The 15,124-nt window shown below is 35.9% G+C and overlaps 1 protein-coding gene across 10 annotated transcripts in view; it reads right to left on the bottom strand.

Annotated features, from left to right (window-relative positions):
* BTRC (beta-transducin repeat containing E3 ubiquitin protein ligase) overlaps positions 1-15,124 on the bottom strand; it is a 182,766-nt gene that overhangs the window by 73,152 nt on the left and 94,490 nt on the right. For 8 of the 10 annotated variants that reach the window (XM_078434750.2, XM_078434745.2, XM_078434741.2 and 5 more), the window contains one exon: positions 11,394-11,471. The exons of the other annotated variants lie outside the window; for them this stretch is intronic. In XM_078434750.2, coding sequence (XP_078290876.1) covers positions 11,394-11,471 — 78 coding nt within the window. The remainder of the gene's footprint in view (positions 1-11,393; positions 11,472-15,124) is intronic. 10 annotated transcript variants of the gene reach the window in all.

The following is a 15,124-nucleotide window of genomic DNA, read 5'->3' on the forward strand; positions in this document are numbered from 1 at the left end:
ATAGGCATCTCAAACTTTCCACTGAAAAGTTGGAAAACCCTACACTGAGAATAAATAGTAAGTCTAAGGAGTAAGGGATCTACCTTAAGACCAAGGGCAAAATCAAAACATACTTGCCCTAACAAACATGGAACCAAGACTCTATGAAGTCATGTGATCAGTCAGTAAGTTAATCGGTATTAGATAAAAGAATCCAGGGTCATCGCAATTAGTCATTTATAATTCTACAATATAATAAAAAAACTGCTAGACATGAGAAAGAGCAGATAAATGGAACCCATAGTCAAGAGAAAAAAGGATAAAAAATGATCCTGAGATGATCTTGTATGGGAATCAGCATATAAAAGCTTTACAGAAGCTATAATGAATGTTCAACATCTTAAATGAAAGACAGTCATAATGAATAAACAGAAATTTTCACCAGAAAAAAATGAAAATCCAAAATGAACCGGACAGAAACTACAATTGAAAAGTGTATTATCTGAAATTTAAAATTTACTATATGGGCTTAAAAGCAGATTGGAGATAGCAGGGAAAAAAAAGTCAATGAACTAAAAAGACAGATCAACTGAAATTATCCAAACTGGAGAATAGAGACAGTGAAAGAAAAAGAAATGAATAGAGTCTCAGTTATCTGTGGAATAAGTGTCAATAATCTAACATATGTGTAATTGGAAACCCAGAAGAGAAGTGAGAATGGGGCACAAAAGTTATAAAAATAGTGATCAAATATTTCTCAAATTTGGTGAAAACCACTGGCTTACTGATCGAAGATCAGCAAACTCTAGGGAGATTAAATACAAAGATAACAAGAACTACACACAGTCAAAATTGCTGAAAACCAATAAAGACAAAACTTTGAAAGCAGCCAAAGAAAAAAGATGGATGCTTCATACATGGGAGCCAACAATATAAATAAAGGCAGACTCTCCACCATAAACAACAAAGGCTAGAAGACAAGAAATAACATTTTCAAATTGCTGAAAGGAAAAAAAAAATCTCAAACCAGGTTTCTTACAATTAGAAAAGAGAATTATAAATATGAAAAGGAAGAGCTCTAGAACAAACTCTGTGGTGCTGAATTGGAATTGAAGGTACCAATGTGAATTCATGGTTTTCAAATATATAAACCCAGATGAAAAATCTTGGCTTCTAGATACCATTTTACACTAAAAGGAACCATAGCTCTCTGGAGAAATGGCTGGTTACAGGACTGGATGGTGAAAATACAAGATGAACCTGGAGATCTGCAGGGAATGATGGCGATGTGTCAGAGGGGAATGATGCCAGCTTAAAGGGGCTTTTAGTAACCCAATATGGGATAATCTCAGTATTAAAATAAAAAAATACAGCCTGCAATCTGTTGAATAAGGTACATTTCTTGAAAAACATAAATTACCAAAACTGACACAATAAGAAATAGAAAATCTGAATACCTCTGCATCTATTAAAGAAATTAAAATTGTAATAAAAAATTATTCCACATAAATTTTAAAAAACCCTCCCAAAAAGAAAACTTCTACCCAGATGGTTTCACTGGTGAATTCTATTAAATAATATGAAAGAAATAATACAAGAACTATACACAAACACTTTTAGAAAACAGAGGAGGAGGAGAAGACTTCTCATCTCATTTTATCAGGGCATCATAATCCTAACACCAAAAACTGACACAGACATTGGAAAGAAAACTACAGGCCAATATCCCCCATGAACACAGACACAAAAAGTCTTAATAAATTCAATTAATGTAATTCACCATATTAACAGAATAAGTGTGGATGGGAGCATTTGACAAAATTAAACACCCATTCATGATGACAATAACAACAACAAAAACAAACCAAAATCTCAGCAAACTAGAAATAAAAGGGAACGTTCTTAATCCCACAAAGAGTGGCTAAAAAAATGTTAACTAACATCATACTTAGTAGTGAAAGACCAAATACAGTCCCTCTGAGATTGGGGACAAGGAAGGCAAAGATGTTCTCTTACCACATCTATTCAACATTATATTGGAGGCCACTGCCATTCAAATAAAGCAAAAAAGGGAAACAAATGGCAAATACGTTGGAAAAGAAGAAATAAAACTGTCTTTAGTAACAAATGATAGGAAATAAGGTCAAGAGTCAAAAATCAATTTATATTTTCTAGCAACAAACAATTAGAGAATGAAAAAAATTTACAATAGCACTGAAAAAAGATTAAAGAGTTAGAACTGAGTAAGAAATATACATTGAAAACTAAGAAACATTGCTCAGAAAAATTTAGAAAGACAATTAAATGCAGATATATACCATGTTTACAGACTGGAAAACTCAATATTACAGCAAGGTTAATTCTACTCAAATGGATACATGGTTTCAATAAAATCCAAATCAAAACCCAGACTTCTTAAAAGAAACTAAGTTGATTCTAAAATCTATATAGAAATGCAAAGTATCTATGATAGCCAAAATATTAAAATTAAGAATACGGAAGACTTGGGGCACCTGGGTGGCTCAGTTAGTTGAGCATCCAACTTCGGCTCAGGTCATGATCTCACGGTTCAGGGGTTCGAGCCCCCCATTGCGCTCTGTGCTGACAGCTTACTCAGAGCCTGGAGCCTGCTTCGGATTCTGTGTCTCCCTCTCTCTGCCTCCCCACCCCACCCCCCACCCCCCGCCTTGTGTTCTGTTTCTCTCTCTCAACAATAAATTAAAAAAAATTTTTTTTTAATTAAAAAAAAAAAGGACACGGAAGACTCACACACACTACCTGACTTCAAGACTTACTAAAGCTACAATGATGAAGACAGTGTAGTATTTGGTGCAAGGATAGACACTTCTAAAAAGAAAAGGTACTTTGAGCTCGTCCTCTGTGTGGATTTGAAGTAGGGGTTGGTCAGTGCCTCAGCTGCTATTACCCTTTGCTCTGCATCCCAGCAGCACCCTGTTTTCCAGGAGGTGCAGAAATAGACTACACTGGGGGCACCTGGGTGGCTCAGTCGGTTAAGTATCAGACTCTTGATTTTGGCTCAGGTCATGATCTCAGGGTTCATGAGATGGAGCACCGCCATCAGGCTCTCCGCTGACAATGCAGAGCATGCTTGGGATTCTGTCTCCTGCACCCCCCTTCCCCTCCCCACTCTCTCTCTCTCTCTCAAAATAAATAAATATTAAAAAAAAAAAAAGAGAGAGAGAGAGAGAGAAAGAAATAGAATACACTTGTACAACCAACTGATTTTTGGCAACGACACTTCTGGAATTCATTGGGGGAAAGAAAAGACTTTTCAACAATGGTGTCAAAACAACTGAATAAAAAAGTGTAGGTAAAATAATGAACAGCACTCATAAGAATTAATTTGAGATGGACTAAAGGGTAAAAGCTAAAACTTAACAAACCTTCTGGAAGAAAACCTAGAATATGTACAAATCATGGGGTAATGATTGACAGAATGGGTTTCATTCAAAAATTAGAAACTTTTCATCAAAACACACCATGAATAAGCAAGCCATATATTATGAGAAAACACAGAACACATATCTCACAGAGCCAGCAGCTAGAACTCAACAGAACTCAATAAGACAATGCAATTTTTTTAAATGGCAAAAAACTTAAAACAGATACTTCACAAAATATCTGAATAGCTAATAAGCACATCAAAAAGTATTCAACATATGCTCACTAAAAAAGCTTTATATAAGAACATCCATAGCAACTTCACTTACAAAAATGCAAGCAGCTTAGGTGTCCACCAAAAGAATGGAAAACAAACTATAATGTACTTATTCAACAGATATATCATAAAAAAGAATAAACTACTGAATCAGTGGTATAAAATGGATGTCATAAAATTACACTGAGTGAAAGTCAGACTCCAAAAATCTATGATTCTATTACATGAAATTCTAGAAAAGGTGAAACTAACCTATGAGAGTAAGCTGACCAGTTTTTGATTCACTGGCGATGGGAAAACTGATTGGGAAGGAGACCAAGGAAACTTTCTTGGGTAATGAAAATGTTCTATAGCTTGATGAGGGTGGTGGTTACACAGGTAGATAGACTCATCATTAACTCACTGACTTATACAATATCTATGCAGTTCACTGTATGAAAATTTTACTTCAGTGAAAATGTAAAAGTATGCAGTTAATATTTTAGAGGAAAAAGGACTAAACGTTTGCATAATTAATAAAAATATGCTATTTTCTAGGAAAAAATAGTTATGGTAGGTTAGACAATTCCTTTTTCCCCTCAGAAATGGATAGAAGACACTCAGAGGAACATTAGACAGATTCAAGAAACCAGTTCTAGTCCTGCAGGAGTTTCTAGAGTAAGGCTATGCATAAGCTTTTATTTTCTAGACATCCCATCTGTAAAATGGGCATATGATCTTGTTTACCTCCCAAGAAAGTCACATAGATTAGTAAACTAAAACTTGTCACAGTCTTAAGATCACCCTGGAATAAAAAAGCCAAAAAATTCAGTATTTTACATTCAATATTTTACTAAGACTTCTTCCAGGCTAGAATTAAACTAGTGAGTATAATTGCCACTGGCAAGATACGCTCTGTCCCCATGCAACATTCGGAAAGGTAGCCTCACTGCTGAACCAGAGGCAGAGAATTTTGCGTTGGATTACTTTAATACGTTTTTATATTGCATATAAAGCACATAAGCATAAACCAGTAAGCTGCCTTGCTGAAAACTACCTTCTTTGTGAAAGCAGGCTGTAATTCTGAACAAGTTTTCAATTTTCACAGTGCTGCTAGGGTAAAACATTTTAAAGAGTTTAATTTTTTACAATGGATTCAATGACATAGGATTATCTAACAAAGTAATGGCTAATCAATAGAAGGTTTAGTTGTCAGGTGAAACATATAACACACTAAAAGGGATTGATTGCCAGACTTCTCCTTATTTACTAGAAGGTATATATTTAAAATGACACAAACTTGTTACCAGGCTGCATTCTTTTAACCTTGCAAAAAGCTGCTTAAGAAATCTGTTCAGCAGCCCTATAGCAAAACAAGATACGGTATAATGAAAATGGGCAGCGATTGGGGGGCAGTACAGGGGGGTACAGGGAGGGGGGAGACGGAGACCTTCAGATATATGGTAACATCAAATCAAGTTCCCAGCAAGAATATGGGATAGAAAAAGCAAACTACAAGGCGACATCTAGGGAAGCTGGGACTGGGCTTTAAAAATGCCACGCTGATGCTACCCAATCTCATTCAATGGATGCAATGCTCTATCTGATCTCCTCCCAAAGTACTCTTAGGGCAGATTTTTAAAAGACTCATACAAAAGGGCACAATAGGCTCCCCTCACCATTTTTTTTTTTAATGGTACATCCACATTAAGCACTGAACACAAAATGAATTGGTCCATATGGGCTTCGACCAGCATATAAGCTGTTTCCTTTATAATTTATTCACAACATCTCAAGTCTCTATATGAAAATACACTTTTTATGGTCATTGCAACCCAGGAGTTCAATAATACTTTTTCTACTAAGTCAGTGATTACACAATTTATCAAAGAATGATTACCCTGAAATAAACATAAAACAAAACACCAACCCCCTATACAGTCTTCCTTCCTCAAAGTAATTTTAAGAAAGCCGGTTATTAAATTGCTTCTTTTGGAAGAAGGGTTTTTGTAGCTAGACACAAATTGCCAAACCATGTTTTTAAAAAAAGTTATTAGACTCTGAAGGATTCAGCCGAAGTGGGAAGTTAAATAAACAAATCACTTCATCAGACTTGGAAAGATCACTTTTGTCTTACTTAAGAGACCTACATTAATTACCTTTAAGATCTTTTACATGGACTATTTAAAATAAGTACAATTTATTTATTTATTTCAAATGAGGTGCTTCTTCCAAAGTATTAAATAATGTCTACAAATGCAAAAGCATTTTTATAAATAGGTAATTAAAACAGATGACTAAAATTAAGTCAAGCTGCAAAACATTACCCAGGATGCACTGTGATTTTTTTTTTTTTTTTTTTTTTTTTTTTAATAAACATCTCACGCAATATTTTTCCATCCAAAGCCCAAAGCACTTCAGGGGGTAAAAAAGAGGTAGGAAGTTTCATAGGGAAAAAAAAAAGCACACATATATAATGAAATAACGCCAAACTCCAAACTAAAGTATTTACAAGATAGTCCCTTAAGCATAGTTTGTCATATTGCAATTACACCTTGCCTACTGCCAAGTCAAAGTGCTTACTATTGCCACTAGAGGGAGAAGTGTCTTAACACAAAGCAACAGCAGATAGGGAATGGGTTTTCTTGAGCAATTATCAGAACAAAGCTCCCCTGGCTGTGTGTACCTTCTAATTACTCAATACAATTAAAATGACTAACCTAAAACAAATAGAAAAAAAACTTGCCTGGCTAATATCTGGGACTTCATTAAACCTTCTCTCCTCATCAATCAAATCAGAAAGAAGGGAATGCCATCATATACAAACATTATAGAGCTATTAAAGGAAGTAAATTCAGTGAGGTTTTGGGGTTTTTTTTTGTTTTTTTTTTTTTGTTTTTTTTTTTTTTAAGGAAGAAAAGAAGTGGCTCTCTTGAAAAAAAGAAATGTCGTGGTATTTACCCATCTGGATGCTGCTTGAAAACAAATTGTCCTCCAAAGAGCAGAAATACAGTATGTTTTCTCTCAGCTCACTGGCTTATGAATGACTTTTTGTTATTGTTGTTGTTTTGTTAATACACAATATAATGTCATTTTCTGTGTCAGTGACGTGCTTTTTTCCTCCTACTCATCCAACTGTATAAAGGAGCTGTGCCAGTTAGACCCCCATGCTTATACGGGGCTGTTTAAGATCTTTACTGCTGTGTTTTATGGATCTACTCCAAGGTACTGTTCAGAACAACATAGGAATTTGGGGGCACAGGGATAGGAAAGGAAAACAGCTACTTATTCCTTCCAAAAGGCTTATGAGTTCCCTTTATAAGGCCCAGTCATTAACAGAAGATGACAACACAGTCATTTTTCTTTCAGCTGACAATTGTGACATTTTTCCAGCAGCGTGCAAGGTGTTGAAAACCTGGCAGCTGTTACCTCCTGGGATGAAGATACTTTTTTATCCTCCCTTGACAGTTTAACTCAGTGGGTCAGCACCTTTAAAAGACTGCAAAGTATCCTTGAAGAGGATGGAAGCTTGAATTACTGCTCCCTCCCTAATCAATGTAAACCCTCACTGCAGGTGAAGTCTCCATCTATAGAGGTGCATGGGGGAGGAAAATGTAATGCCCTGAGCCAGATGGTTTTTATCTTGTTTTTAAAGAATAAAGGAACAAGCTAACAAGGGAGACAGCTACTTTGTTAGCTTCTTGGCCTCTCTCATGGCTTTGCATCCCCAGGGTTCCAGCTACACAAGAGAAAGAATACAGAAAAACGTAAACACTTAAAGAAATATAACTAGAGGGCTGGCATCATGCTGCTTTCAAAGAGTTGAGAGAGTTCTACTCAATGCTTTATTTATCACTGCCCACGTTCTCAGGATGGTAAGTGGACACATACACAAAGGGAATGGGGGATGGGGGAAGGATTAGACAGAGGTCACAATTTACTCAATTACATAGAAAGGCAGGGCTGACAGATCCTATTAGCACCAATGTGAAGCAAAGGAGTTGCATGTTGTGAGGCTACATTTTCAAAAAGTAATGAGTACTTTCATGTATCCTCCCAGGCCTTTGCCCTTGTTTGCAGATATGAATAAAAGCTATGAAAACAGTTGCTATGGTTTCTTTGACTTCACATTTTAGAAATAAAAGCAGAAAGAAAATTGTAGCCACTTTGTACATTCTTTAAATAAAAGTTCACACTTCACTTAATGTGGATAGAAGAGATTATTCTGAAATTTAGAAAATTAAAAGAATACATTACCTTTCTTTCCCCACCAACTTTCCTGCCTTCTGATATGGAATGGAAAAGCAGGTATACAAAATGGCTTAGTGACACAGGGACTAGTGTCTCCTGACTTTCTCCCTCAGTATTTTCTTTTTCTACTAATGTCTTTGTTAGGTTTTGGAATTACGGTAATGGTGGCCTCAGAATACAAGTCCGGAAGTGTTCCTGCCTTCTCTATTTTCTGAGTTTGCACAGGAATGGGTTATTTATTCTGCAATATTTCATAGAATTCACCAGTGAAACCATATGGGGGCCTTTTGATAATCTGATTTCTTTAATAGACATCAGGCTATTCAAATTTGGTTTCACCTTGCATTGGCCTCTGTAAGTTTTATTTTTCAAGGAATTAGTCCATTTCATCTAAGTTGCCAAAGCTGTGGTTTAAAGTTGTTTATAATATTCCCTCATTATCCTTTAAATGTCTGTAAGAATTGTAGTGATAACCTTTCTTTTAGCTCCTCCAGTGATTAAGTAACTCAGTTACCACACAGTAGTCACAGTCTATCAACACCTGTGAAACTGTACTTTAGAACAATATATGTAAACTATAAAATCAGTTTAAAACACTACTATGTAACCAAGCATTTAAAAATAAAAAGTGAAAGAGTTCCTGAAATCCCATTAGAAATATCTGTAAAAGGATCTCAAGGGATTGGCCTAGATGATGCAAATCCTACCTACATCAACACTAGGGAAAAGGCAGCTTTGACATCTTTTTATCTATATAGCTTGACTAAAGTGGGGAGGGGGAGCAAATGGCACTTCATTATTGTCATGCAACAGAGAAAAGGGGGAGTTTAAACAGCTTATATATTATGTCCTACATTAAAAAAATCAGCAGTGGGGTAATCAAGTTCAGGGCAGTCCCGGACAGCTGCCCTGTGACCCGCTTCTATTGACCCCTGCTATTCATCACTCTTCCCTAAGATTGAGAGGGCAAGCTCCTAGGGAGTGACCACCACAATAGACAGACACAAGCCAACAGTAATCTGGTTCGAGCAAAAAACCAGATGGCACTGCAATAAATTTACAAATCTGCATTCATGGGGCTGTTAAAACACCCAGAAGCTAAAAGATTCAGAGGGCCCCAAGAGGATCTCCTACTTCCCAGTTTCTAAAGGCCATTTCTCTTTCCAAGAACACTGAGTTCATGCTCTTCATAAAGAGAATAGAGAAAAAACCCTTTACAAAGAGAGGAGGGGGAAAAAAACCTCATGACCTAATTAATCTCCAGAGCTTGGATCTCAACACTGAATGGCAGATATTAGAAAAACCATTGTGGAGCAATAGGAGGAAAAACAAAAACAGAAACAAGACAGTTGTTATATTAGAGTGGAGAGGGTGAAGCAAACCTGCTAAAAAGCAATGAAAAAGCCACATCAAATCTCTTTCAAATACTGCACACGACAGATCTTGCAAGTAGAAAATGATTCAATAATGTATGCATTTATTTTTAAAATGAATCAGATTAGTCCCATGTGTGACCTGCTGGTCCATCTGTATGTGCTGGACTTAATAGGCACGATTCTCTCTCTTGCTTCAGTTTGAAGTATGAGAGAGATAAATTTAGTTTAATTTTCAACAGATCAGCCTATCCATTTTCCAAATGGACCATCTGGATCAGCCTATTAAAATTAATTTATAACTTTGCAGAGTGAAAATTCGTTTGTTAGCTTAAATAAAGTTGCCAAAACTTTTTGTCGTGTCATTGTTTTCTGACAGTTGTTTCTGTATAGTGGGCAGACCGCTTCCACCTCTAAATTTATCTTACTCAATACTGTTCTATTTATTTAGATTTATAGATCAGGTGTTTGTCTCCAAATAGTTAAAGTTGTAACTGCATAATACCAATCACTGATCATTTGGGTTTTTTACAAAGCTTCCTGAATGGATTCAATTCTACTTACTAGACAGTAATTTTTACAAAAAACGAAAGTGCCCATCCCCAAATTTTTAACAGAAAGTAAATAAAAAATGGACATATCACAGTTTCAAGGACTTTCTCCCTAAATTAACACTGTATACAGGGGCACCTGCGTGGCTCAGTTGGTTAAGCATCTGACTTCGGCTCAGGTCACGATCTCAGAGTTTGTGGTCTTGAGCCCCGTGTCGGGCCCCGTGCTGACAGTTCAGAGTCTGGAACCTGCTTCAGATTCTGTGTCTCCCTTTCTCTCTGCCCCTCCCCTGCTCATGCTCGCTCGTGCTCTCTCACTCTCAAACCTAAAATAAACATTAACAAAACCCAAACACTACACAAACCGGAATAAGAAGGCAGAAGTAGAAACACTTGGGCAACATTGAGATCTCGCTTTTAACTCACTGACTGGCTAATAAGCAAGTCCTCTAGTCTCTCTAAGCCTCCATTTTCTTCATCTATAAATCGGAGACCCTATCTAGAAACTTTGCAGGGGGATTGTGAGGACGGAATGAAACAAGTAGCAGGGTTATGGTGGGCACTCAACAAATATTAGACCTCTTCTCCTTTTTCCTAGAATAATGCATAATGCAAGTAAATTAAAATTATTTTTACTACTGCTCGTTCTCATCTTACCCAACTATATATTAAAAGTTAATAGGTGGTATGCCTATTCTCTGGCAACACTGTAAGAACTTGTTTTTGTTGCTAGTGGGAGACAGAAGATGTTAGAGGTTGTTGCTACAGGCAGTGAGAAGAAGAAATTTTTTGGTGAAATGTTTTTGGACATTTTAATCCAAAAAAAAGCTTTTTTTTTAACGTGTATTTACTTTTGAGAGACAGAGACTGACAGAGTGCAAGCAGGGGAGGGGCAGAGAGAGAGAGAGGGAGACACAGAATCTGACGCAGACTCCAGGCTCTGAGGTGTCAGCACAGAGCCTGATGAGGGGCTCAAACTCACAAACTGTGAGATCGTGACCTGAGCTGAAGTTGGTCACCCAAGTGGCCCAGGACATTTTAATTTTAAAAAAGAGAGCACCAAGGAATTAACTTTCAAAGTAAAATGTGTTACCTTTGGGGATTGGGAACACAGTAAGCAGTAAGTTTTTTTAGGTTATCAATAACAGTCTTTACTTTTAGAAAAGGCAAATATCGCTCAGACTAAAAGGAGCTAACTTCTCTAGAGGCAGATCCCTTTTGATTGTTAATTTTTTTTAATGTATTAAGAATCTCAGTAGGAAAGTAAGATTTAAAGCCAACTATTCTACTATCTGCACTTAAGAAGCAATTCAAGTTATTTTTCCTGAATAAGAAAACTTTTATTTGATGTTGTTTTCACTACACGTAAGCAATCGATCTGTCCTGTACTTGTACACCTAGGATATTTTTAAATGATTGGGAAAACAATGTTACCTGATTGAAATTGATGGCTATAGCCAGACCAACTTCAAAGTACTCTTAATTTAAGCTCTAATGCTTAATGAATGGCAAATTGAGGGTTTCCTGTCTTTTGTTTTGTTGTTGGTAGCTTTTTACTTTAAGACAGACTGAATTTCATACCTGTCTAAGTGAATTCTTCTCTGGTATTATCTTCCTAGGGGGTTCGCCATTATTACAGTCTTCTCTCTCTGAGGAATTCTGTGAAAGAAAGTAAGCTTTAATTCAGTTCTCATTATCTTCAATCTTATTCTGTGGGGGTAACTGAATTACATTTCTAATTCTGTAAGCTAGAATACCATGTATATTTATGCATTTATTCATTTGAAGATTTATATACATATAGACATACACTTATGTAAAGGAAAACATATGCCCATGTATATAAATAAATGCAAGTAGGGACGTAGGTGGAAAGTATTTCATTTATATTTAAGCACTGCCCAGCAGATCACATTCATCAGATATCTAGTTTATTGCTCTTTGAAAATGCAGGTGGGCACTGGACATGAGAAAGTTCCAGTTTATGCTTAGCTGATAACAACTTAAAGCATGATTATTACCTTCTCTTTAAATAATTAGTTTTGAACTATAGTAAATGTTTGGTCACTACAAATTCTCAAAGTATGGATCCTAGAAAAGGAGTTCTTTCTCTTCTTCTTCTTCTCAGATTTGATTTTCTTTTATTAAAAATAACATAGTACTTAGCTCAAAACAACATCATTTCATCAACGCTTTAGGATTAGAGTCCATTCTTGCCACTATCATCTCAAATAGCAGCTAGGAGGCCATAAATGTCAATGGGATTTTTAAATACTTAAGAAGAGGAGGAAAAACAACAATCCAATTGAAAGCAAGTTCAGAATTCTAAATATCAACAGAATTATAAAGCAGCAACACACCGAATGGGAGAAAATATTTGCAAATCATGTATCTGATAAAGGATGAATATCTAGAATATGTAAAGAAGTGGTAAACTAACCAAACAAAAAACCCCAAACAACCCAACTCAAAAATGCACAAAGGACTTGGATAGACATTTCTCTAAAGAAGGTACAAACGGCCAATCAGCACATAAAAAGATGACCAACATCACTAGTCATATTTCAGAATGTAAATCAAAAAGTGTAAGTAGATACCACATCACATTCATCAAGAAGGCGACTATAAAAAACAGACAAAAACCAAAATATATATTGGCAAGGTTGCTGAGAAATTGGAACTCTATGCACTGTTAGTATGAATGTAGAAACAGCTGCTGTGGAAAACAGTATGGTGGTTCCTCAAAAATTAAAAATAGAATTATCATATGATCCAACAATTCCACTTCTGGTATATACTCAAAAGAGTAGAAAGCAGAGTCTCAAGGAGGTATGTGCATGTTCATGTTCATAGCAGCATCACCCACAATAGCTAAAAGGTGGAAGCAATCCAAGTGTCCACTGACTGATGGAAGGGACAAATAAAATGTGGTGTATACATCAAAGGAACAGGGTTCAGCCTCAAAAAGGAAGGAAAATGATACAGGCTACCACATGGACAAACCTTGAGAACATTATGCTAAGTGACATAAGTCAGTCACAAAAAGATAAACCCTGTATGATTCCACATATATGAGATACTCAGAGTAGTCAAAATCATACAGAAAGCGGACGGTGATTGCCAGGGACTGGGAGAAGGGGGGAATGGGGAATTATTGTTTAATGGGTATAGAATTTCAGTTTTACAAGATGGAGAATTATGGAGACAGATGGGGGTGATGGTTGCAAAACATTATGAATGTATTTAACACCACTAAAAAATGGTTAAGATGATTAATTTTGTTATATATTTTTACCACAATACAAAATAATAGAAAAAAAAATCTGGTAATCAACACATGTAAGTCACTATCTGCAAGGCAAAATACAGAAACTCCGAATACATATTTTTGGGTACTATTTTCCACAACTACATTTATAGTGTTAATATTTTAATATTTGCAAGTTTAAAATACTCATTACATATATCCAACACAGTCTAACTGGGGAGCTACTTTATTTTTAGATCCAGGAATTGTTTCCAAACATGAGTTGATCTGAAAATTTTCATACAAGTATGAAGTTATTAGTAGAGTATAGGATCATAACTGTACTTTAAACTTAGGTGTACCTTTTTTGGTTTGTATCAAATATCGTATTTTAAAATATATTAAAGGACAAGCAGCATATATAGAGTGTCATTTTAGGGCCTTTGCACCTCTGTGGCTACAATCTGTGGGCCCTGTGCATTACCTGTAGTTGGGTGACAGACTACTACTGTAAGGTGTTCCTTTTGGGCAGAAATCTCTTATGAGATTTAACTTGATATTTTATATTTGGATGACCACTTGAAGGTAATGGTCCCTAAAATTAAGACAAAAAAGAAAAAAATATGCTTTGCTATAAGCAAGGGACAGAGAGACTCAATAACTTCAGAATTCTGTCTTTTCTCCGCATTTTGAAAAAAAAGTAATTTAGTCTACCTACAAAACGGAGAGATAAAGCTGAATTAATGACTATAAAGCATTCCAAACAAGGAAACTAGCAATATATGCCACTGTAAGATAAGCAAAGGAGGGGAAAGGCCAACATTAAACCCGTAAGATCAACTTGAGTATTGAACTTTTTTAAAAAAAAAGAAAGTATAGGGGCGCCTAGGTGGCTTAGTCAGTTAAGTGTCTGACTCTTGGTTTTGGCTCAGGTCATGATTCATGGTTTGTGTGGTTGAGCCCTGTGTCGGGCTCTGTGCTGACAGTGCAGAGCCTGCTTGGGATATTCTCTCATCCTCTCTGCCCCTCCCCAGCTCTTGTTCTCTCTCTCTCTTTCACAAAGTAAATAAATAAATGTTAAACAAAATAAAAAATAAAGTATAGATCAAAGTTTTAAATGCTAAAATTAAAAAATTAAATGTTTTACAGAATACAAACTTAAGGCAGTATTCAATTATAAACTTACAATTTGCAAGTAACTATTCCCCAGACCAGGAAGTTCCACCCTCCCTTAAATGAAGTACCATTTATAATCAAAACTGGTTTAATTCAATGTAAATTCCCATATTTGAACGTTAATTATGTTTTGTAAAAATGTCATCATAATAAACTGGAAGCCTAGTTATGTTTTGGTCAAAGTTTATTATAGTAAAGTCACCCTAAAGCACATTTTTACTGTACAGGAAGTGAAACAAAATTGATGGTAAACTCTCTATATACTAAATTACATTGTGAAAACAGTAACGTGAACCTAATGAGCGGCAACTATCTAGTCCATATCCACAATTTTCTTCCTCCTGACTCTCTTAATCTGATTTATTTATCTCTACCTCACAGTAGAGAGATCTGATAGACACTACCTTAACATTATGTGCCTCTTGATATGATGTACTGAGAAGAACACATTATTACTTCTGAGGTAACCTTGCCAAAAATATCTAAGCTCAATCTGATCACAGAAAATATCAGACTAACCCAAATTGAAGGATTGAGTAATTTTTAAAAATTACTAGTATTGTACTAACAAACAATGTCACAGTCATGAAATACAAAGAAAGACTAAGGATCTGTTTCAGGTGAAAGGAAACTAAAGAGACATGACAACTGAATGCAACTTGTGCTCTGAGATCACTGGGGTGGGGGTGGGGGAGTTAAAGCAAAATTGATGGTAAACTCCTCTGTACAGAATTATATAGTGACAACAGTGATCTGCATCTAAGAGAATGAGTAGTGCCTATCTAGACCACACCCACAATTTTCTTCCTCCTGACCCCTCTACTGCATTTGATTTTGATGGTTAAGTACTGAGTGAGTATTGTGACATAATGGTATAAAGAACATTATT

This window comes from Panthera onca, chromosome D2 (assembly GCF_046562875.1).
Source record: "Panthera onca isolate mPanOnc1 chromosome D2, mPanOnc1 haplotype 2, whole genome shotgun sequence".
Lineage (NCBI taxonomy): Eukaryota > Metazoa > Chordata > Mammalia > Carnivora > Felidae > Panthera > Panthera onca.